We start from the raw sequence: 26,432 nt of genomic DNA, 5'->3' as shown, positions 1-26,432 counted from the left end.
GTGGCGCTTATGAATCTGCTCTACTCCTCCCCATTCTTTCAATCTCGCAGAAAAATGTGATACACTTACCTGATATATTACATATGTTTTCTAAAGTACAAATTTCAACGTTGAAGTTTTCCGCGTAAAGGCGTTTTGAGTGCTTCAAATTTCGACTGAAGACGAAAAACGCGTTCTTTTTTATTATTTGTTTTTTGTTATTTCCTGCTTTCTAACTCTTTTCCTTACTAAATGTATTTCTTTTCTTTAAAATTTCGGATACAATCTCACAGAACTGACGTTTTTAGTTTTCGTAGAAAAAAGATAGTAGAAGCATATTCTTGAAATTTTTATACAGTTGTAGTTAATCATAACAGGTATTTTCGAATAATTTATTATTTTTATTGTGTTTGCATTTTTAGTTAACTTTAAAAGAATAAGACTGAAAAGGGTTTTGTATTTAATTTTTGAATAATTTGGGTGTAACTGGTAAAGTTTATTTCAAAGAAAAATATATACCAACAAAGAAAGGATTATTAATTTAAGCAAGGAAATTTCAGTATATATAGGATATCGCGTAAATTTTGAAAGAAGTTTTTATTTTGTATGAAAAAAAAGGTTTAATTTCCAAATTAGTCTTATTAAATTCATGCAAAACTCTTTATTTGACATTATATAAATTGTTAAAAGAGAATATACTGTGATCAAAAATTTCAAATTTGTATGAATTTGCATATTTTAGACTCTCTAATAAAAAGAAAAAAAAATTGGAAACATGCCTCTCTTTACATTTGGATTCTAAAAAGTAGTAGAATCAAAAAAGTAGTAGTTGTAGCATCTAGTAATTGTACCAATTGTACTATCTAGTTATTGTACCGAAATAGCAGTTTTATGTCAAATTTTCCGTCAAATAATATCAAAGATTTTGCATGTATCTTTGTATATCGTGCACGCCATCTTTGTATATCGGCACGCCATCTTTGTATATCGGCACGCCATTCTACAAAAACACTTCCAACTAAATACATGAATTTTTTATGATGGGTTTATTTCTAAAACTGGCGATTTGTATCCAATTCTGCACTATTAATTGATTGGCTCTTTTCCATCTATATTTTAGAAAATATGCGCTAGATGATGCAAAAATATAGCGAAACACAAATATTTTTAAACCCTTATTTATCAATCCTTTGCATTTGGGCATTGAATTGTCGTTTCTGAAACTTAGAAGTTAAAATTTAATAATTCTAGTATGCTATAATCCGATACAAGAATCACAAATAATCACCTTAAATATTCTATCGATTCTTAATTGATTCGGAAAATCAGCACGTTCTATAAACGGAAACTGCATCCATTTAGATATTAAAGAAAATAAAAACAGTCATAGTCTTAAATATATAATTTCTAAATCGAATTTGTAACTTTTTGCCGATTGTTGATTTAAATTCGGCAAAATTGGGTCCATCTCTGCGTCAGTTTTTGGACATGTGAACTCTCTAAATCAAATACGTAACAATATACGAAAATAAATTTTTTTATGCGTCTTGTTCCCAAAATTGTCGATTCTTATAAAAAACCAAGGGATAATAGTTATAAGTTCAATTATGTAAGCATACAAAAATTTCCTGGATAGAACATTTAAATTGAATAATATCAACATTTAGGTTATTGTAACCATTTTACATTTCCATATATAGTTTTACAGGTAAATGTTAAATTGAGTAGATCTCACATAAAACTTAACAAGATATATGTTCCAAATAAGAATGAAAAACAAAATAATAAATAATCCCAAAAAATATTCATCCAAGATAACTAAACAGCTAAGAGAATTTTGCGGGCTGTCATTTCTTAGATCCCCACATGTTCCAATTATTTGTTATATCAATACAAGTAAATATATATTATTTTCAATGTGAATGAGCCGAAACTTTTTATAGCTAAGAATTCTTTCACAAATGTATTTGTCACTGACAAAGTTTGAAATTCGGTATGGTTTAAAGATGGGCAGGATTTTTTAAATTTAAAATACACAATCTATGCAATTTCAAATGTAAAAACGGTAAAGTATGGAAGATATTGATAATTACTTAAAAAGAGAAAAATTTCTTAGTATTTAAAAAGTAAAATGCAATTGAAAATAAAATTATTTCCTCTCTTGATGCTAAAAATAGGTTCATATTTTATTTGCTTTAATAAGAAAATGAGACATTTTGCTTCCATAATTGTCATTTTGCTTCGCAAATTTTGAAGATTACTTGATGCCAACCTATTATTATTTTTTTAAATAAAATTTATGTTTTTATTGCGTATCTATCTTTTAAATAAAAAAATTATAATAGCCATCGTTTCATACTTTAGATAAATAGCATATGATTCTACAATATGTCAAGATATAAGTTGAAATGCTAAGGGAAAATACATATATTTAAATAATTACCATGCTTCAGACTTTTTAATAGAATGTACAGACATTTTGAAATGAAAAATTCTAGAATGACAGCACTTCATGCAATGTCCGGAACATATATATTTTGATAAAATATCATTGTCTAAGTGTCACAAAGATGCAATATTCTTCAACATTTCAAGCATAAATCATGTCAATGATTGTTTTATTCCTAAAATATGACTTGAAATGATAGTTCACGTTTAAAAAAATAAGATTTCATTTCGCCCCGATTTTACATTTAAAGAAACGGCATTATTTGGTGCATTTTTCATACATTATTTTTGTTACTGAAATAAGTGATTATATTTCCATCTATTAATCCTCACCATTTTCTTAAAAGTAATTTGAAAACATATTTATTTAATCGAATTATATTTCCTTATGTTTTTATAGTAAAGCATTTTAAATATTTCTTACAAATTCACATTAAATAAAATAATACTAGTATCGCAAATAAAAAGTCTCCACCATGACCTTATGTTTTGATCCTTGTACTTTAGAAAACGAAACAAAATTTAAAATAAGTAGTTTTATCCAAATAATCGTGACAAAGTTTATGAAACTTACAACTCCAAATGCACGTTAAGTGTAGTTTGAAATTAAAACTCCTCGAATTAACTGAGCAATATCAGGCAGCTGCGCTTGCATTTAATTGGAGGAACTTCGGGCTTTCAAACGGCTTAATAAAAGTTCTTTAGAGTAGGATATGGGACTTAAAAGTGCCTAATTTATCTCCCTTATATTCAGCATTCCACGGAATTTTAAGAGGGAAGCAAAGATTTTAATTTCTAAAAATTCCATTTTATTATTTTAATATATAATTTTCTAAATTATTTGAAATGAATCGATTTGTAAGTGTGGCTTATTGATGTTTCAATTAAAAATCTAAATTGATGCCATTTTTTTTAATAAATTTTTAAGATACCACTTAGAAAAAAAATTTTCTCGCTAACCCTATTTCGAAGTTTTGTTAATTGAACAAATTAGATATAATAACACATTATGTTACATTTTTTTTTCTCACGACCTGCGTGTATTTGTTTAATCTCATTTAGTCTAGGATATAAAAGAACACAAAGCTACGCATTTTATACTTCTAAAATTTTTATCCTAGAATCTTACAATTTCTTTTACTAACATAATGAAAAACTTTCGATTGAGCAAGAACGTTACAGAACTCTGTATGTTCTCATTCAAAAAAATCATTGATATAATTTTAATTCCGATGAATAATTGTGGCAGAAGTGGAAGATAAATAAGTTGAAATTGAATGCATCTTATTTTTAGCTAAATTCAGCGAACTGCTGGTCCGCTGAAAAAAACTGACTGCTTAATTTAAATTAAATCTCTAATGCATATTTTGAAGTTCAAATTTCCCCAATAATTATTTTTAAGCATCAAATTGTAGTAGACAATAAAATGTTATTTTAATAGCTTTATACTTGTTCTTTTTATTGAGCGTTTTCCAAAGTGAGTACTATCACTTCATAGTGTCATTAAAAATGTTACTGTGCTGATTATTTTCCTTTTTAACTTTCACAATACTTTAACATTTTATTGTTTTTCATACAGACTACATAGGATCTAAACAGAATTTTATTTCTTTGGTTTGCAACAATGGAAAAAAAAATCAAGCCATTAAATATCTGACGCAACAATGAAAGTTTGGAATTTCAGAGCAAGTATAAAATTGATTGTTGAAAAGTAAGCAGCAAGTTTTTCTTTAAAAAAAATGGTAAAATTCAGCCAAAATCAGGATTTTTATCGAATTAGTATCATTAGAATGGCATGGTTTTAAATTTTAAGTCATTCTAAAAATAACTTTTTTGTAATAATATTTTCAGAAGATAACACGGAACAACGACAAAAAGTTGCTTAATTTTTATTTAAAATTTCAAACAAAAATTGATTCGAGAATCCAATTTCAACTTTTCAAGGAATAGTGTGTGTGTGTGTGTGTGTGTGTGTGTGTGTGTGTGTGTGTGTGTGTGTGTGTGTGTGTGTGTGTGTGTGTGTGTGTGTGTGTGTGTGTGTGTGTGTGTGTGTGTGTGTGTGTGTGTGTGTGTGTGTGTGTGTGTGTGTGTGTACAGAGGCACAAAGCTGCAATTTGTGTATGTTTGGTAAAAGCCACACATACAGACATCTTTCATTATCAGTAGAGATAAAGATTTACTAGATGTCTAAATTACATACATCACAATAAAAAAAAATTATATTGCAGCGTTTAGTAAATTTTAGCATCCAATAAGATATGAATCTATTCTGTCCATATATTTAAATGATTTTTTAAATTTTATTATTGATTCCTCTAAAAGCATCTGAAAGAAATTATTGCAAATAGAACCGGCCAAGTTGTTGCTTGTTTGGAAATAACTACCCTTTTCAACTATACATTTTTATCATCGTTCATACAAACGCATAATTGCGTATTGTCTTTCCTTGTGCCATTCCCTCCAATGCCGTCATCGTTGCACTTCTTCGGAAGTTAAGAATTGTTGAACTTTAAGAAAATTCTCTAAAAATAAAATTACTTTGGTTTATGTTAGGAGCAAAAACAGGTTGTTGAAGTCATTGGACATCATGAGGGATCTATAAGCAGATTGTGATGAAGCATTCACAACTTAGATATGCCCATGTGTTGGTTGTAGCACGCCAGATATATAATATTTTGTTTTTTTCTGTAAGAAATGGCATGTTTCGTTTACTTTCAGAAAATAATTTAAAAGATTTATACCTTCTAAATGTAGTGATATTTTGAGAAAATATTCTTTCTTATATTATTATAAATTAAACTGGTAAGCATCTTATTTAACCAAACAAATCAAGCAGCAAGACAGAAAACTAAATAAATTAGGTTTCTGAAATCATCTTATTTATAAAATTCAAAGTTAAGGATAGTACTTTAAAAAATAATTTTTGAAAATGAAATTTTGATCGAATGTACTAAGGATTTGGGGTAAATTTCTATAAATTTGAAAAATAAATTCCCAAATGCATTTGATATCAATATGGAATTATGCATACATTTCCTATTTTTCGTAAAAACGTTGACAATATCGGAAGTCAATTTTCAATTTTTTTTTCTTCGTTTCAAAAAAGGTTTTTACGCCATATCCGATTGATTAATCCATGAAAATAATTATATAATAATATATTATACTACATAAGCTGAATTTGCATAAATTACCGGATGAATTTAATATCTTTATGTACAGAAAACTTTTCCTTAAGATATTTTTAAGCATAGTATTTATAATCAATTTATATTACCTTATTTCTCAGCCAATTCATAAAAATAACGAATCTAAAATATTTTTAACGAAGCCTTTTCTAAAAGCAGCGGACGGAAGCTTTATTAAGTTATCCCTCCGAAAGCAATTCATTATTTCAAAAGTTATAAAATCACTAGTTTCCAAATCCCTCGGAAAAACCCTTTTTATGCAAATTTTCCTTTCAAAATTATATTTTTGAAAAGGAAACACGTCTTCACTCCTCTCAAATTTTGACACTAATCCGTACTCTACATAAAAGAGTTTTTGTAAAACACTGCTTGCAATAAATTAAATATTTAAATTACGGTATTAATATTTTCAAAAATACGCAGCTTTGATTAATAAATCTGATTCGACTTCTTTAAGGATGCAAGACGATGGAAAGGTTGTTAGAAAAGGAATTTTGAAAATTTTCCAAATTGGTCGAGATATTTAGCTTCTTTATTTCTTGCATTTCTTCTTTTCTTCTTTATTTCTTTATTTCTTTTTTTTAATAATGATATCGTAACTTAACATTTAAATGTTCGTATGTCAAATAATATGTTCTTACATATAAATTTAGAGCATCAATAACACTTAAATAGATAGAAAAGTTACGACTATAATTAGTGGACTCAAATCATAAATTACGCTCTAAACGCGATTTTTGGATTGTTATGCTAAACGTAGTCTTCACATATTTCAAATAATTTTAATAATGCCCTCAAAGACAAATCCATGATTAATTACCAAACTTCGAAATGAAACTTGTCTCTACAAACAAGCAATCCATCAGTGTTAAAACTAATCAAGAATTATCTCTTCACAAGTTTCTAAAGTTTTTAGTTTCTCGCATAAGAAAAAAAAACACATTATCGTCAAAAATTCACACTCAAGATTTTTGATGAATCCCGACATTTCAGATTCACTAACTTCAAAAAACACATTTTTTGAAAGATTCCTATAAGAAGACTACCTATTGTAATGGTTCTCATTATACGATTTTGGGAAAATTTCTGCAATTCTTTACCGATCATAGTCCCTAGAACCCAATACCACCCTTAGTTCAAAAGATTATATATATATAATTACCGAATAATTAGAGTAATTTTGTTTGGATTTTAACTGGCTTGGAATATATTGCTAGAAATGTAAAAATCTCGGAGAGTTCATAAATGGCCCATCTAGCTGGAAGAGTGTGGAAATGGTGGGTTTGAAATTTTCGTTTCGCTATAACTTTCTAAATATTGAAAATAGAAAAATAACTCCAAATAGCCAAATTAAAGCCTCTTTAAGGCGAACAACTTTTGCATTTACAATTTTTCAATAATTAACTACAATATCTTAGAAGTTAGAGGCTGAAAAGTGATTTTCAAAACTTACTTTTGACTGTTTCTAACTTCAATTTATATTGCCAGATAGTAATTTAGATGTTTTGCCTTCAAACTCGCATAAAGAGATTTTTTTTTTTAAATCATACTTATCTCTCACTCTTTTTGTCTATCAGTGGACATAACTTAAAAAATACTTTATGCTAGATGAATGAAATTTGTTATTCGGATTTTACACACTTATTAAGTTATCACTCTGACTGAAAACAAGCGAACACGTCAACTACAAAGCGTAATGAAATAGATTTGTATTATTTGGTATTTAGTTTTTATCATCTAAAATATAGATCCGTGACAAATTTTGAACCAAATCTGTCAAATCACTTGCTCGGTCAGTACATTTGATTGAATGCAAACGCGATCACTCGAAACCGTAATAAATAAGGCAGAAAGTTCTGATGCTTACGTGCGATTTATGTTGGATAAGGCATTTGCAAAACAAATGTCAGAGATGCAATTAGAAACTAGAATTATAATAATAGCAATTGAGTAATATAATACGCCATTTTTTTTCAGGTTTCCGTCGAATTCTGAGAACAAAATATCTTTGGTAGCTTTCCAAACACTTCTGCATCGCAGGAGATATGCATGCAGTAAGCAATTGTTACCAATATATTTAACGTTACAAATCGCTTCTATGGCATCTTGAAGTTAATTACAGCTCGAATGTAAATCGCAGGTTTGCATTAATGTAAAAATTATCAACATCATCAGCAATGAAGTTTATTTTTATGGTATTCATAAAATATGCACAAATCTAGATACAGCAAAAAAAAATCTATTGATCAAATTATATACAATCTTATTTTGAAGCAAAGATCTTACTTGTTCCAATCCATAATGCTTTAAAGTGTTAATGATGCACATATGCAAAAAATAGAAGCAAAAAATTGTTTGATTCGACATTTGAAATGATATTTGATAAGTCATTACATAGAATGCGACTAGAAAGAATGCAAAATTATTTATTTTATTGCTGAGTTAGCACATTTTCTTCTTATATCGTATGCCCTTGATTCATGAAAAGCATCTGCAAATCCATTACGCATTTTAATAGTGACAAGATTGTTTTTATTCATATTTTATTTCAACAAATTCAAAATTCTTAACATTTGACTCATTATATGACGCTTTTTATATGAATCAATCCTATTTATAGATGAAATTTCTTTCTCACAGATCAAATAAAATGAATCTTAAATTTCACATTGCCGTAATGTTGAAATTAAATGTCAATATGTTGTATAATATTTTACAGGAAGGTATTCATCATTTTCATCAGCAAAATTAATGAGTTGGACAGTTCAATTCTATTTAAAGAAATTATTCTTTTTAAATTTAAATCTCCTGCATGATCTAAAAATGTGACTTAAGTTTTAAAAGTTTGCGCAGTTGAAAAGAATCATTGATATAATCTTGGTAAAGAATTAAAAAAAACATTTAAAATAAAAATAATTTATAAAGAAAATTAAATGTGAATGTTATATCACAAAATCAGAACTATTAGTTTCATTCGCTTTTTTATGCTCTTAATAGAGCAAGAAAATATGTTTTTAAATTTAACATAAAAAATAATAAAAATTGTTGAAGCAAATTTGAAATATACTCATATGGCTTTTTTTTTTTTGTTTACATATTTAAATTTGTTACACAATGAAAGCATACATGATTAGAAGATAATCTGATGTTTTTAATGTGAAATATCAACGCATAATAACGGCTGCATAAATAATTGCAAGGAATTTCAGACATTACTGCTTAAAATATGATTGTATGCCATTATAAATGATTGCCCGAAGCAATTTAATTATCGGATTCATAGGAAAGATTGCAAAATAATTTCGAAAATTTCAAAACATTACTTAAATGAGCAATATATTTAAAAAGATATAAATTTATACTAAACATTCACGCTTTTTTTAGATCGTTGCAAATAAATTGTTTTATAAATTTCAGAATTCCATTAATTCAAAAGAATTTATAAGAAATTCGAAATATTACTCAATATGAAATTATTAATTGCAAGATTGTGATTTTTCAAATATTTTCATAAAACTCTTAAAATTAATATTCTAGCATCACATTTTTAGGTATTTTCTATCGTAGAATTAAGAGACTAGATTGCCCTAAAAATCTTTATAACTTTGAGTAACTATCGCACTTACGTATGAGAGGCTAATTAAATGATTGTATTGATAACATGATGAATAGCTTCTAAAACGTAATTTAACTCATTTTAAAAGTTAACTAATTAAAATGTCATCATCACTATCTATTTAAATTATAAGGAATTTCATTTAGAACAAAATGGAACAAGTTCTTAGAAAACTTAGTAAATCAGTTCAAAGTCTGGACGATTTAAACGAGTAAAGGAATCTTTGATAATTCTAACAATTTTATAAATTCGGGCGACAATTTTAGAAATATTTAATTTAATATATGATTAAAAAGGTTTATTTAGTAGAAAAGAATTTAACTTCTAAAAAGAACATGTTTCATGCTACTGCGCTAATATTTTAATTTGAAAACATGTCTCGTGTGTAGGGATTGCAATACCGGTATACCGGGATACCGAATACCGGTATTTTGAGCCAATTGTACAATTTCGTAATACCGGTATTCACAAGTTTAAATACCGGTTTTTCGGTATTTACTAGAAATTTCTAAAATAGTCTCCTCTATATGTTCAGGTATCGCGAACATAGCAAAATAGTATAGGTTTCTGTTTTTATGTCTCCCTAACGGGCGAAATTAATCAGCCAATTAATGGCTTAAATCTAAATTAGCGAAACATGGAATATCCCTGAAAGAAAATATTGTATCCATAAAGACTGATGGGGCAACAATTATGAAAAAAGTTGGAAAGTTGATTGGTGCAAAGCAGCAGTTGTGCTATGCACATGGAATTCAATTAGGAGTAATAGATGTATTATACCAAAAAAAAAATAAAGAACAGAAGAATCCAAATACTGTGGATATAGAAATTTCGGATTCCAACTTTGAAGAGAGTAAGAGTGAGAGTGATATTGACAATGAAGATAATGACAATGTAATTCTTGAAGAAGATATTGCTAATAAGGATGAAATATTAACCTATCAAGAATTGCTTCCTATAATTTATAAAGTTCGAAAAATTGTTAAGAAATTTAAATATTCCCCTATAAAAAGGATATATTACTAAAATATATACTAACTGAAAGTAAAACAGAATATATGCTAATATTAGATTCTAAAACACGTTGGAACAGTTTACTCCTAATGATGGAACGATTTTTGAAACTGAGAAATCCAATTCAAAAAGCAATAATCGACCTAAACCTGTAAATTAATTTTTCAGATAGTGAATTCAACTTAATATCCAGAACTATATCAGCTCTACTTCCAATAAAACTGACTATTGAGGCATTATGGCGGAGAGATTCTAATTTATTAACAGCTAATGCAACAATAAATTTCATGATGCATTCTCTGAAAGAACAGTACACATCACTATCCGAAGAATTATATATTACATTGAAAAATCGCACAGAAAATAGGCATTCCAAAATAGAAAATGTCTTTTGATATTTACATAATTATAATGATTTTAAAAATGAAAAAGAAAAGAAAAGAACCAATTCAGATGTGATTTTTAGAGTAAATTTTCTTAAAATTTTTTACCCACAAACCTATCCACATTCAGAAGAATTCGGTTCAATTATCGAAGATTATGATGTCACTACTGTCGATAGTGAAAAGGAATTGTTTCTTGAACAAAAATTAGAATTAGCGATAAATAAAAAAAAATCTCAACGAACCAAAATACAGTACAAAAATTAGCTATATTCAAAACCATCCGACGAGAAATCGATTTGTTTGAAGATGAGGGATTTAGAGGTAAATACTCAGAAAAAGTATATCGCGCATTGCTAACAGTACCACCATCTAGCGTAGATGCCGACAGAGCGTTTTCGACAGCTGGTAATTTTTACACAAAATTACTTTTCAGGCTTAATGACAGTACAATTAATGATTATGTTGTTTAAGATCACATTTCAAAAATTTGTAATAGTATCTTAGACTGAATAGTGATACACTTTTTTTGTGATTTAAATAAATAAGATATTTCTTTACTTTTTTGTGATTATATACTGTTATAATTTATAAGTTACAAATTATTTTTTGTGATATTTACACTCTCTAACAAAACTGGCAAATAAAACAAAGGAACGCCTGTGTTTTCTTTCTTTTTCTAAAATTTCTAATACCGGTATTAAAACCGGTATCCCGGTATTAAGATTTAAAAAATACCGAATACCGGTATTAAAATTTTGGTCCGGTATTGCACTCCCTACTCGTGTGTATTAAATAACTTACATAAAAGTACTTTCAAATAATTTACATAAATGTAATAAAATTGTCTAAGTTTAACCTTTACTATGCGTCAAGCAAAAGATTAAATACGCAGAATATTAAAATGTTAAAAAGGAATTTTCTAAAATTACTTTCTTGGAATTAACATTTTCGATTTTTAACTTTTAAAAACGTACTGACGCTTAAAAAAATTCTTAAGGGGAAAAACTCCGGTATTGATAATGTCTTATAATTATGTTTGGTTAAAAGTTTAAATTCTCCAAGCGAAATATTCATGCTAAATTTTATTCTTTATAAGAATATATTTTTTATTTTTAATGCATCGTTTTTCTTTAAAAAAGCATAAGAAATTATTAGTTACAAACTTCGACATTTTGTTATCGATACGAGTTTGTAATTCAAAATGAATTCCATTGAGTTCCAATTAAAAAGCTGTAAATTTTGGTTTAAAATTAATGAAAAAATTTGCAGCCAATATTTTTTCTAATGTTGCAATTAAATAATCCATCAATTTTAAATTAAAAATACTAATTAAGAAAAAAATACTAATATTTTATTTATTAAAAAATAGCTCAAATAATTAATAAATATTTATGTATGAAAAATTTATGTATTATTTTCAAATTTTCATTAAAAAAATATATATTTTGGATTTAACGCAGGTCATCAATTTACGCAGGATCGTAAATTTTTCGCAATTTTAATATATCTATTGGAATGAAAATATTTAAAATCACCGGAAGAATATTCCGCAAGTTACTTTTTATAGAATAAAATAGAACTTCTTACAACGCAATCAAATATTCTTTCGTTACAATGAGATGGTAATATTCCTTTGATTAAAATGTTCCATTTTTTTTTATTTGAAAAATATTTTTCATTTATCAGATAATAAAAAAAGCAAACGACTTTGTTATAAAATATTTCGCCATTAAAGTTCTAGTCTTGAAATTTTTTTATGTGTTTGATTAATAGTAAGATGCTTTATTGATATTTTTTTTTATCTATTTAGATTTTTTTTATCAATAATTTGTTGAAAATTTGATAAAACAGTAGACTTTTTCCTATTATTATTAAAAAATATGAGTGAACTTAAAACTAACTTTTTTTAAATGTTCTAATCTCTAATAATATAATTAATATTTATATCACTGAAAGTTTATTTTACAATCAAGAAAAATGAAAGAAATTTTAATTCATCTATCTTATAGTAATACATTTTTAAGTGTTTTTTTTTCAATATTGATTTAAAAAGTTAAATATATAAATAAGAGCCGAAAATTCATAAAGAAAATTTTCATAATTTAAACTAGCTACATCTTTTTAATATAGTCGAAAATTTTCCTACTTTAACATTAATTTTTTTTCGTAACTTTTGTTAAATTTCGACAAGACCATCTAAATTCTCTTTATTTTGAAAGCTCGCTATGTGGGCTTTTTTTTTTAAATATAAGAATAAATATTAACTCGAATAAATATTTCAAAAGAATATTGGCAACATGTAGAAGCTTTTCTGTATTTTCAGTTTCGATTTAAAATACAGAATTAAAAATACAGATGATATTAAATCGTCAAGGAGATTTGAATCTCTCTAAAACAATTATTTTTATCTAATTTCAATATATTTTAGCTGTTACATAACTTTTTAAATAAATGTAAAAAGCTAACATTCCTATTAATAAGCATTTATAAATTTTTTTTGCTGAAAAATTATTTTTATATAAACAAATAAAACAAATAGCTTATTATAAAAAATACAGAACGTTTTATTAAATAATTCATACCTTTTTCTTAAAATTTTTTCTTTAACAGTTTTTAAAAAAATAAAATTATCAATTTAAATTTGACTTGAAAAAAATCTCAACGATTGAACGAATTTTTATATAAAAATGAATTAAATAGTAGATAATTTCACTACCTTTTTTTCCTCAACAGAAAACATATACATTTGATATCAAACTAAGACTTGAAAACGCTAAACCACTTGAGTTCGATTGCTCTCGAAGTTTGTTTCCGCTGGACGAGAAGAATTTTATAATTTTTAAGAAAACGAAAGCGATTTCATTCAATTAATTCCATAAAAAGAAGTTAAACAAGAGTCTTGAAAAGTTTTAATTGTTTAGAAAAATTCGAAGAATTTTTCAAGATACACATAGCTATAAAAAAAAATTAATTCCACGATTTTAGAAGTCAAATAACACAAATTTACTTTTCCAGTAATGAAAAAAAACATGATTTTTTTCCGGCAGTCGATTTTTAAAAAATTGATACTTACTTTTCGCGTAGAGCACCAGGAACAGAAAAGAATACGACGGCCAACACATGTCAAGCCCGCGAAATATCCCGTTCCGGCGGCCGAGAACAGAGGGTCGCCCAACACAGAGCGGCAACTTCCGAAGACTCTTCACGCAGGACTGGCCTCCCTCCTTCGCTCGTGCCAAACGATTCTGCCTGTCGCGCCCCCCACCGGTGCAAACGATTCTCCTCTCACTCAGCAGGGTGGGGGAAGAATTCTCGTCAGGTGAGAGAAGTTATTCTCGCGGAGAAAAGCACCTTCGAAGGAAGGGGGTGAATTCACGCCTGCAAGAATGCCTTATTACGGGGGAGTGGGCCCGCTCGACGAGAAGCCAAAGACTCGTTCGAACAGAATAACGATATTGGGAAGTGAAGACGGGGATAGTTTTCTTTTTAAATGAGAGCGATCTGTTTAATCGAGCTTATTTGTTCAATGATATTATAAATTTAAGAAACAGTTTCTTAATCCTTCAAGCAGTTTGGAGAGCATGGCATTTTTGATGTTCGTAAGTAATATTCAAAATAGGGACGATAAAGAGATTTTGGAAATAAAATTAATTTAATAAAAATTAATTTAAAAAACATTTTTGTAAATTTTACATTGGAGAATATAAGCTAGAATTGTTTTTATTTCTTAGATATACATTTTTAAACCTTTAATATTTAATTTAAAGTCTATATATTTAAAACAATACGGAAAAATCAACGTACCAATTTCCCAGCCCTAATCATTGGTCTGATTTCGTTATTTTTTTATGTGGCAGTTCATGACTTCTTTATATCTCATTAAAGATGAGATATTTTTCAATATCTGACATTTTCGAAAGAAACAGAAAAAAACAAGGCTTTTTAATGTATTCTCTATGGGAAAAATCAAGCAAAAAAAATTGTCCACCCAAATAAATCGATTTCAGTAATTTTAAGTTATGACCCCTTAGTTATGTTGTAAATTCATAACTTATTTGTCTCATCAGCATCCAGTATTGATAAAATATTAAATAAAACCTGTAATTACCAAAGAGCTGGAACATCCGATTCCTATTATCCGTAGAATTGATTTGTAAATTTGCGTGTGTGACAAAATAACACTCATGGTTGCAAGAAAAAATTTTAATAAGACTAATATTTACCCAAAAATATTAATAAAGAATTTGAAAAAATATTTCCTTAAATTATCGTTTGCGTTTTTTCCAGAAATTTTTAAGTTGAGTTGTTTAAATCAAATCTCTTACGCGACACGATTGATATATTATCAAGAGTCGTCTGCTTTCCTTCTCCCTTTTCCTCCCTTTAATTTTTAGGGAAATCGAAAAGAAAATATGTAGTATATTTTTTAAAGAGAAATATTGCGACATATTTTGAAAAACGAAATTCACTGAAATATTTCGATAATTCTAGTTTCGTATGAAAGCTCGCGATCCTTAGATATTCTTATATATGTTCTGAAGGATCTCCTGCATTTCACCGTTCTTCAGTTGCGGGATTAATCGAAAATAAAGGAAATATAATATTTTCAAAATAAAGGAAATTCGATGAAAATAATCAAATTATTATCGCGCTCTGTAAATATTAAAATGATGTACTTTTATGCACATCTCATAAGAGTACAAACTTTAAAAACCTTACAAATCAGAATGATAAATCGATTACAAAATTTCATATTTAATGTGAAAAAGGTCAAGATAAATAATAAAGTGGTAAAAAGAATTATAGTCTGGAGAGATATCTCAGAAGAAATGGGCGGAAAGGGGAGAATTTACACCTAAGAGAAAGCGAGTTCGATCAATGAATCCTTCAGTCAAGATTCTCCAAATATAAAATATCTTTAAAATTTATCGAGAATAGAAATTATTTCTAAAAAAAACTATCTATTTAAAAATTTATTTATGATTATAAAATTTTGTCAAATATAAATCTTCTTCATTTTCTATCTAATATAAATAATCTGTTGCGAATCGCTTACTTCGATTGTGGCATTTTTACGAAAGGTTGAGTACGGCCGAAACAAAGCAAAAAAATGATAAAAATAAAAAATTATAAAAAACAGTTTCTAAAAACAATGTTATTAATGCAGTAAGAAATAAGACTTATGTTAATTATTTTTTATTATTTAGTTTCAATTTATAACTTATTAAAAACATTCTGAAATATATAAATATCAGTATTTCTCGAATCCCATTAGGTGTTATCATGCATTTAGAATTTAATTAAATCAACCCATCTAATGATAATTAACTTCTGAAAATATTAAGATAGAGAACATATTATCAGTGATAAACCCAATGTAAACAACTGCACAAATTGTCATATAAAACCTCACTGAAAAAAGGAATGTAAATTGGACTCACCCTCTTTGCCCTTTAAGGTCCCTATGACGGCATGGATTCCCATGTCATGTAAATTATAAACAGACTTCTCATCCTCAAATGCCAATTGCACCTGTTGAAGACAAGCATAAAAATGAAATACTAAAAAATACTAAATGTATTGCTATATTATAAAAATCGATAAAATTGAGTAAATTTGCTTATTTATTTTGGCTTCACAGATGAAACCGAATGTAACACATGTGGTAGAATTTATTAGTTCATTCTAGATTACAGTAGATACTTCGCCTTGCTCTACTATATTAAGCCTTTATTTACCGAATTATTTTACCATCCATTTTTTAAATTTATTTTTGTACCATTCGTTAAGTTTTGGCACGGAATAAACTGAAGGAAGAAGAAAAAAAACTTTAATTGAAATAAATTAAATTAATAATTAAAGATTTTTAATTGATATCTACTGCTTTCCATTGGAAATGCTCTTCGTGTTCTTTTAAATACTATTAGAAAAACTAGTCATATTACGAAGATGTCAGCATGATTTAAATAATGGGATAAAGAAGTCATAAAATTTTGAAAATGCAACACATTTACTGAATAAATAGAACTTATTCCGCATTAAAAAGGTAATCGTGATTTATTTTTTCTCCATTTTGCATTACTTTCCATTGTTGCGCATGTAAAAGTTGTTCTACGGAGAGAGCCCTGCCATTGCACTAAAATTATTTTGCCTCTGTCAAAACTACTCGGAACAAATGAAACATTAGTTACTTTTTTTTTTTTTTTTTTTTCAATATTCTGAATTTACGTTTAAAGCAAAAAGTATGCAATTCATCTAAAAATTTAATTTATTTTAAAGGTTTTTTTGTTTAATGAATCTCATATTGTTGATTTTCCTGCTTGGTATTTTATCAAGTTATTATCATGTCTTACTCTAAATAACTCAACTATCCTAATATTAGATTTTCCCTTTCAGATAAAATCTATTGATACAATATAGATGCTATCACTCCTTGTTTCTACTGGTAGAATTGTTGCTCCATTAAAGCATAATATTCCATATTCCTTTTATATTTCGGAGAATCTCAAATTACTCTATAAAAAATTTAACGCTTTAAATCATCACATCGCATTTAGTCTTATTGATACACTAATTGTTAGCGATTGAAAATAAAAATAAATAACGATTTATTTATACCTTATTTTTATTTCAAAATAAAAAAAAAATGAATTTCCTATTTCCTTTTCATCCACAGTGAAAAATAAATTAAAAGGATTATCCAGAATACAAATGGTTATAACTTATTTTTAAACAAGGATAAAAGCAAAGATTGATGTAGATTGCAAAAGTTCATCAAGGTTTTGTTTAAGTATGAAATAATTCCTCTATATGACTGTCTTGGGCTATACATATGGTGATAATATCCACTCCTTAATCTATTTAACGCCAGACATAGCACAGCATGCTCTTAATCAACGATGCAAGATTATTCTCTGTAGGTACTATTCCCTTTATTATTACTACTCTGTGGGATCTACTTCTAAAATCTAGTAAAGTAGATAAGAGAAAAGTATAGTTTTTCATGTGATGAACTAAATCTTTCTATTATTTATTGTGTCCAGTCGTAATAAATTAATTAGTAATTTAATAGTAATTAATAATTTTATGGTACCATACGAAAAGTTGTCTAAATGCCTTTATTTGTAGTAATGAAACAAAGCAATGAATTGACCCTTGAACTAAAAGCAATCATACAGGGACGTTATTACTATGCAAATAAAACTTTCTTTTGTATTCTATACTATTTTTTTATCATGTAGTCGTTTGTTACAAAGTTAGAGTCATTTATGATAAGGGCAACCACTATGAGTTCATTTGTGTATTTAAATTCTTACCCAAATTTAAAATTCGGAAAAGTCACTCAAAAACTCTATATACTGTCTTTAATAATAATATATTATATCTTCTTTTATAAAATATATATATTATTGCTTCCCTATACGAATAATCTCATAATAAGAAAGAGATTAAAGGAAATTTATAATGGATTTCAAGTCAATGTGTCCCATTATTGGCGATAAATTTACTCACATTTGGACACTTCGGGGGGGGGAAGTTTATAGAAAATACAGGAATTATGGTGATATCTCTCATCGGAGAGAAGATCTAAAGATCCTTACAGAAAATTCTACACTATATTTGAAAAATAGAAGAGGTGAAGTGGTTGCATAAGCGATGAATTCTATTTTGGAGAATTGATCGTAAAGTGAGCTAACTGTGCAATATTAATGTTTTCTAATTGGCAATTTTATGTCTTTATGTTGCGAGTTCTTTGTTACCTGAGCAAAAGAATACAGCCTTTTTTGAGGCTATCGAATTTTAATCTTTTTACACCATATACCCACCTGAGGAATTTCCAAAAAAAATCATTTAAATGTATATTCTTTTTCAGAAAAAATAATGGCCGAAATAATCTTCCATATATCTAATAAAACTAAGGATTTCAAAGCAAATGTTTAATAATTTCAACACAAACGTTAATTTAATAAAAAAATGTTCACAGATGTTTTTAATTAAAGTAAGAGAAAAAAAATTAAAAATGGTATAAAAATTACTCCGGGAAATTAGTTTGAAAAAAAAAACAAATAAATATAATGCAATTTACTTTTAAGTTTTTAATTCATGTAAATTATTTAAAGAATTTTAATTGTTTCATTTAAGTAGATTACAAAATCTCTATTTCAAATTAAATTAATGTATTAAAATTATTTAATATTCATAAAATTATTTAATATTCATGAATTCAAAATAATTTTAAGTTAAATGTTATGCAATGTTATCTAGATGTAAAGAGAAACATGTTAATAACTTTCTGCATTTTTCGGACCAAATATAAAATAAAAAAAATTTCTAGAGATAATATCTCTGATAAATGAGTTACAGATAATTTTGCTAAATCTAATATGAAGGATTACTATTACATTTATTCAATTTATTAAACATAGGATATTAAGAGAGATTAAATATAGAAATATCCTTTTTTCCTTTATTACGATAACCCATAAATAAGAATTACATTTTCTAGGTAATTAAACTACGATTTGCATAACTTTTAATCAATAAAAGAATAATTAAGTTAAGATAATAAAACCTTATATTTCAGCTTTTTGTTTACAGATTCGGAAATGATTCCAGTAACATATTTATTTCGTATTCAAACTCCATCCATTCAATTAAGTATTTATCAGTTTGTTGCCACAACGATTTCATGCGACCTTTTTAAGTATTTATACAAAAGGGAATGATGTTTAATCTTATTTGGCTCTAAATAACCATTATTTATAACTTGCTTAGTATTAAAGAATTATTTTAAATATTCTCAAGTTAAATATATTCAAGTATTTTAAATATTTTATCTGAAGTGCTCAAAAATCTATGAGAAAAATTTATGAAAAATATCGTCTGACACTAAACGAAAATTGAATTTAAATCTAACATCATAATGCTTTTTAAATCTATAAAATTATCAGAATTAAACTGAAAACCCTTCTTATATGATATATTAGAATATATATTTATTTTTATGTTGTACTATAAATTAAGGTAATAAAAGTTAAATAGAAATTATTAATTTTAAAACAGTGTATCGATAAATATCTCCAGAATAATTTAAATATGTGTTTTCCTGAATACATATTTAACTAGCAGCTGTATAATATTGCTAGCGCAGTATTTTTCGGAGACATCAATAAACTACTTCAAAACTGAAAGCTCAAGAAATTAATCTTTTATTCTTTATACTCTGATTATTATGTGCATCGAATTACAATATTTTTAAATTTAAAACTCAAAACTAAAGAATACAAGGACAAAGATTTCGAACAAATATTACTTAATGGCTAAGCATTTCAAGCCTATAGTAAACTAAAATTTGAGTCAATACAAGAACCTAATATACAGTAGAAGATTCCTTTCCTAACTCCTATCAAATGCATCTTCTCATACAATGAGTTTCACAAGTTGGTGACCGAGCAAGATTAAATGAAATCCAAAATACTTGTAAAATTCACACTCTTCCATATCAGGAGAACAAAACATGACAATAAACATAAATGCATAAACATACTTTTACAATTAAAATGGTGTTTATAAACCCTCATAAACAAAAAAAAGTTATTAATTTAGTGATGTCATTCAAAAATAGAAACAATTTCAACCCATCTGGAATGGTCTTCCAGAAACTTTCTCTCATACTCTCCAATAAAGATCTTATCTCTTTCTCTATGCATAAAATTGTAGAACTTTCGGTAATGCCACGTATACCACGTATGGTTGGTAAATTATGGTTTCGAAATATAAAAGGTTTGGCGTTAATTTAGTATTTTTAATTAAAGTATCGTACGAATATGCATTTTGGACATCTTTTTTCCCCGACCGATTGAAGCTAAGCTATGACACATGAGCATTGCTGATAAGCATGATCAACATGAGCATTGCTGATAAGTTTGAAATTTAAAAAAATGCAAAGGTATTTTAAAAAACGAACAATAAATAAGGATGCGATTCAAAATAATAGTAAATTTACAATGTGGAGAAGTAGGAAGGAGTTTATTTAACTGAAGATGGCGCTGTGCTGCTCTTTTGTGATCATTCCGTCTGAATAGCTTTTTTATTGCGGTTAATGTCACCCGATTCATTTTCAAAAATAAGCTGAGTGCCATAAAATTTAGTATTTTCTTCTTGGTCCCAATGTCTTAACCACTTAACTGTACATATGGACCCCCCCCCTGGGAACACCTCGAAAAGAGGATGAGATGCTTCCGGTATGGTGGTTGGATCTTACCACCCTGGAGGGTACACAAAAAGGAAACGGATCTGGCTCCTCCCATCGATGGCGGGACCCTTCCTTCGGGAAAGGTTGTACCGTGGCCGGTGATGGCCCTTAGGACTGAACCACAGTTCCCGCCAGTGTTGCTGTTGTGGCGGTCGGTCCGATCATTCAGTTTTCTTTATCCGTGGGCCTTCTGGCGGGATGAAGTGTCGGTGATATGACTTAACTGTGCATAGGTTTTAAGGCTATGTGATCGAAATTAAAATTCCCCTCTCTAAGCTCTCTATACAGTGAACTGCTCAGTGCATAGGCTCTAAAATTCTTGAACAGACTATTCAAGATATGAGGAAACTGATCACGCGAAGAAAAAGTACTTCCAGAAATACCGATAGATGGTGTTATACAATAGAAATTATGCTAAAAAGTCGAAAATAATCACACACAAAAAATATGCGGTATGGAATTTCTTTCTAATTTCTATTGCTTGAATGAAAAAAAAAGAATATTGAAGAAGCTGAAATTGTTATTGTAACTAAAATTTCACAATATAAGCACAAAAATTTGCATAAATCCTTGGCTTGCTGCTACTGTTCGAGCATAAAAGGGATAAAGCTGGAAAAATGTCATTCTTATGAGCGATGACTTCGCGCTTTGCTTATGAAGTTGTTTTATGAATACAAAGGAAATGCTGCAGTTGCACTTCGAAAGTTTTATCGAGAATTTACGCAAAGGACCAGGAGGTACCAAAACATGCGAAAATTTTGTTGTATTCCTAATATAATAGTGACAACGTCTTGATTTATATATCTTTATGCAAGATGAAACGCCTTCACACATTGGACTCTGGCACAGCAGTTTCTTCGGCAACATTTTACTAAGGATAGAATAATTAGTTGTGCGTTTCCGGCAACCTAATCATCTCGTTCTACACATCATAATCCCTGTGAATTTTGGTTTTTGGAATACTTAAAATATCTTGCTTATCGAGGACCTCTGATCCTGGTAACCTTGACAAATTTGAAAGACAGTATCACTCACAAGCATCTCAATTGACCAATTACGATCCATGGTTGAACAAGCTGTCCACAGAATGTAGACTTTACATCTGGAAAAAGGGAACCATATTGAGCAACTTTCCTTGCATCGATATGGTTCTTGTGATTGAATATTTGATATGTTCGAATAAAATGTGTTACAAATTTGAATATATATCGACGTATGACTGAGTTTTAAAGTGCAGATTGTAAAGGCTCGGTACATAAAAGAAACATTTCTTATTTTAGCATATTACTACCAACGACTGAAAGTGTTTTAAGGAAATTAAAATCAAAACACCGACTACGTCAATTCCAAGTAACAGCGAGCATCTCACTCGTTTTATTTATTTTTAAAAACATAATCCTTGTTGCCAGATACAACAGCAGAAAAACAGTTTCATTTAACACAAAATAATATATAAAATATTTTTGCCGCAATTACTTCAAAAATAAACAATTATAACAATTAAACAAATACAGATACATTAACAATTATTTATAATATTTAGTTACGTGTGAACCACAATGACTTGCGATGATGAGTTGCGTTACTCACAACTTGTTCCTACATATATTTGTTGCACTGCGCCATCTGGGTGTTTCTGGGACTATTTGTTTGGGCGTAATCCATTTTCCATGTCTTGAATAATCTGTTCAAAAATTTTGGAGCCATTATACTAAGTAATTATCTGTATAGAGGGCTCAGAGTGCGGGTGTTTTAATTTTAATCACCTTGTATGTACACTCAAGATCACAAATTGGATCTGGAGTCATTCGAATAGTGCAGGGATCTAAATGAACTTCACTGATCATTTATTCATTTTCTGTTATTTCTCATAAGATATTTCTTAATAGTACAATGGAATTCGTTTATAAGAAATAATTCCTAGGTAATAAGAACTTTACAGAGGACTAATACTGAGAAAACTAGTGGGTAATCTTCATGAATAAAAGAACTCGCGTAGGAGCTCAAATAATCAGGGCTTATTGTATGTTTCCCCTTTTCGACGCTTAGAAATCTGTTTTTAAAGCTTTTCAAGACGGCAGTCTCTACTTTCTACTTCATTATCAAAGCAAACAGAGAAAAAGATGAAAATGGGTTGTGAAAAATAGCAGCAAATGAGACTCAAGAGGATAATTTAGATCCATATGGGAACCAAGTCATGTTTTTTTAGAGGAAGGGAAGGCATGGATGACCTTCAAAAAGTTGCTGAAATATTATATCGGATGTGTATCGAATGAAGTAAACAGATTCAACACCTTAACTAAAGATATTAAAAGGTAAAATTTTTATAAAATTTGAAAAGTGGATTTGAAATATAGCAAGATTGATAAAATCGATGAATATAAGGTGTGGGCTAACAACAGCTTTACAACGGTAAAAAGCTCATTAATATTTACTTTAAATACAAATTAGAATTTTGTGGGCAAAAAAAAAATGTCTTGCAAAATAAAAAAAACGCAGAAGGCAGCCTATACTGGGCACAAAATGAGAACAAATGTATAGTAAAGAAAACTTTTTTTTTTTAATTTTTGGGACATGAAATGCTTAAAAAAACGTAAAGAGCTTTTTTTTCAAAATTTTTTAAAGAAATTAATCTTTACATATGAAATCCCTTTAGCTTTCAAGAATTGATGATGTTAATTTCTCACTCTAAATTTGGAAATCTGCTTTATTTATTAAATATTTCCAAAAGCTTCACTTAAGTTCTTAGTAAAATAAAGAACTTGCTTTACCGAAGAATTTTAGTAAAAAAGTAATTTTAACTATATCATTATAATTATTATTTATAATAGGCAGAATGACTTAGTTACTTTCTTGCTAATTATTTTATTGTTCTGATGTTAATGAAAAAGACGTTCTATTCTTAATTTTTTTTAAGTAATGCATATTATTAGCTGTTTATGTTAGGCTATGTCAAACATAACTGGTTATAAATTTCATAATTAATAAGAATAATTTAGAATCTGTATTTCAAAAGAAATAATTATAAATAAAAAAAGTAATAATGGCATCATTAAAGTCTATAATAAAAACTAGGAAATCACAAACTGTCTAATGGTATTTATTTTAATAGCAGAAACAATCGTAGTTCTGTAAGTAAATAAAAAAAACATTGGGGATTTTATTTATATATATTTTTATCTCAAAATAAATTAAATTACTGATAAAACAATTCAGTTGTTTGCCATTAAATATTTAATTAATATGAACAAAAGTAAAAAATAAATAAAAGGGAACTGAAAAATAAGCTGAGCAATTACAGCAATAATCAACCTTTCACGAAAATGGATAACGAAACATATTAATAAAAGATTAACAAACCTCCTCTTCTAATTTTTTTGTTTGGCCTTCATTTGATAATGACAAAGCTCTCAAAGTAAACATAATAGTTTAAATAAACAAACACATAGACCAAAAAACGTTTTCAAAAGCATTAAATGGAAAATATATATTTAAAGCTTAATTGCGGTGACAAGAAAAGTATTTAACATATACAATATTTTATGAAATGTTTCATAATGCAAGATTTGTTTAATTTAAATTTAAACGTTTCTTTAAGAGAAGGTTGTCACTTCAAATATAATTAAAGGAATTTTATTTTATCGTTTTATAATGGTGTACAAACACTAAAGGCACATAAAAATTAAGTCGAAACTAATTCATTATTTTTTTTTATTTTTTGATAAATAAAAGAGAATGAAATACAGATAGCGTTGTTTTGCTTCAACGATTTAAAATAAGACAAAAAAATTAACTTTGCATCAGCTTACCAATTTTTCATTCGTATTTACCACTTTCTTCGAATTCATGTTTCGAAAATTCGGGACTCATTTTATTTAATTTTTTAAAAACTGTCTATAATCTGTAAAAAAAAAAAAAAAAAAAAAAAAAAAAAAACTAGTAAGCAAAACTTAGATCTCTCATTTAAACTAAACTAAGTTTTTTTCAAAAATTGAACAGTTTAAAATAATTTTAAAGATTAAATACTAATTAAATCTTTTACTCGTAACTTGATCTTTAGGCCTTCTCAATAAATAATTTTTAAAATTTCAGAATACTTGAAAGTCATACGACTCGCACTATTTTTTTTTAAAGACAATTATATTCTTTGTATTGTGTGCATATTTGTTTTTCTGCCATTCCACTTAAAACTTGGAATGGAAAATAATTAAATTTCAAATAGTCGAGTAATTTTCTTGTTGAATCGAAACATTATTTTAATAAATAAAATTAGAAATCAAAATTATTCAATATTGAATTTGTATGCATACTATATGATATTCGATAACGCATTTTCTCAGAAGATTATTCAATTTAAAATTCCCGGATTCAATAATTTAATGTAACTTGAAACTAAGCAAGAGATCGCATATTTTTTCACATCCAATTATTTTACAAAAAAGAACGAATTGTTTAAAAGTATGAACCGAAATTTATTTTAACGCTGTTTATTTCTGAAGTTAAAATTTAAATAAAAACTACATCAAAATTTGAGAAATTTTAATCAAAACGTTGTTTAAAAAAGAAGTATCTGTTCAATACGGTAAGGGAACAGAATCTTCATACATTAATAATTAAAAATGGTAGAAAATGTAAAATGAAACATTAATGGCAACAATGAAAATAATTTAAATTTCTTTGTAACAATTAAAGGTAATACTGCAAAATACGTTTAAAAATAACTTTAAAAATTAATTAAAATTCTGCGAAATTCCTGCGGCAACTAATCAAAGAAACTACAGGGTTTTTTTTTAATTTTATGATGAAGTAAAAATTGATTTTGTGCTATAAAAAAATGAATTAAATATATTTCTTCATAATATTTTAAGGTATGGTTTAGTGTAAACATAAATATGCAAATGATTTTTTTTTTTTGCGTGTTAGTTGCAAATTAATGTTTCAAAAAAACAAGCACAAGACTTACTTTTTAGCTACTTCATAAACGTTGAATTTAAACTTGTTATTTTAAAATGAGTTGCTACGCTGATATTATAATTTTAAAAAGTATGCGACGAAAATACTAATTGCATACGATTTATTTACAATAGGGCACTTTATTTGAAGAATTGCACAAAAAAAGGTTGACTTTCAATAAACAAATATCTCAACTTAAATCGGTATAAGTTAGGAAATAATTAAAAATTATAAATTTAAAATTAACTCATCAATTTTATTGCCATTAGACATTTTTTTTGGTTCCTCTGTGGAGCGTCAAGTTTTAGCTTTAAAGTTTCCGTGTAGTGAGTTGCTCGCGATTGGAAATCAATTACAGCGAATTGCTAAGGGAAAATATTGGACATCAATGCTCATTTTCTCCTTCCCAACCTCTTCATCCTAAAGTGGAATCTGCCATTATGCAAGGTGACAAAGCTGCACATGCGCCAACTGCTAGACATTTACGTCACATGTTTTCTAAATGTTTCAAGGATCCCTTCGATGCTGTTCCTAACCTTCCTTCATGTTCTTAGTTAATCATTTTAGTGTAATGTCTTCATGTATGTATTTCT

The 26,432-nt window shown here is 27.7% G+C and overlaps 1 protein-coding gene across 3 annotated transcripts in view; it reads right to left on the bottom strand.

Moving 5' to 3' along the window:
• The window catches only part of LOC129984435 (uncharacterized), a 440,548-nt gene that overhangs the window by 335,195 nt on the left and 78,921 nt on the right, over positions 1-26,432 (bottom strand). For 2 of the 3 annotated variants that reach the window (XM_056094314.1, XM_056094316.1), the window contains exon 1: positions 13,705-13,829. In XM_056094314.1, coding sequence (XP_055950289.1) covers positions 13,705-13,753 — 49 coding nt within the window. In that variant the 5' untranslated portion in view covers positions 13,754-13,829. Of the gene's footprint in view, positions 1-13,704; positions 13,830-16,072; positions 16,164-26,432 lie in introns of those variants that run through there. The other variant, XM_056094315.1, reaches the window with a different exon arrangement.

The sequence above is a fragment of the Argiope bruennichi genome, chromosome 9 (genome assembly GCF_947563725.1).
Source record: "Argiope bruennichi chromosome 9, qqArgBrue1.1, whole genome shotgun sequence".
Classification (NCBI taxonomy): domain Eukaryota; kingdom Metazoa; phylum Arthropoda; class Arachnida; order Araneae; family Araneidae; genus Argiope; species Argiope bruennichi.
The sequence above is the reverse complement of the archived record's forward strand: the minus strand, read 5'-3'. Positions and strand labels throughout refer to the sequence as shown.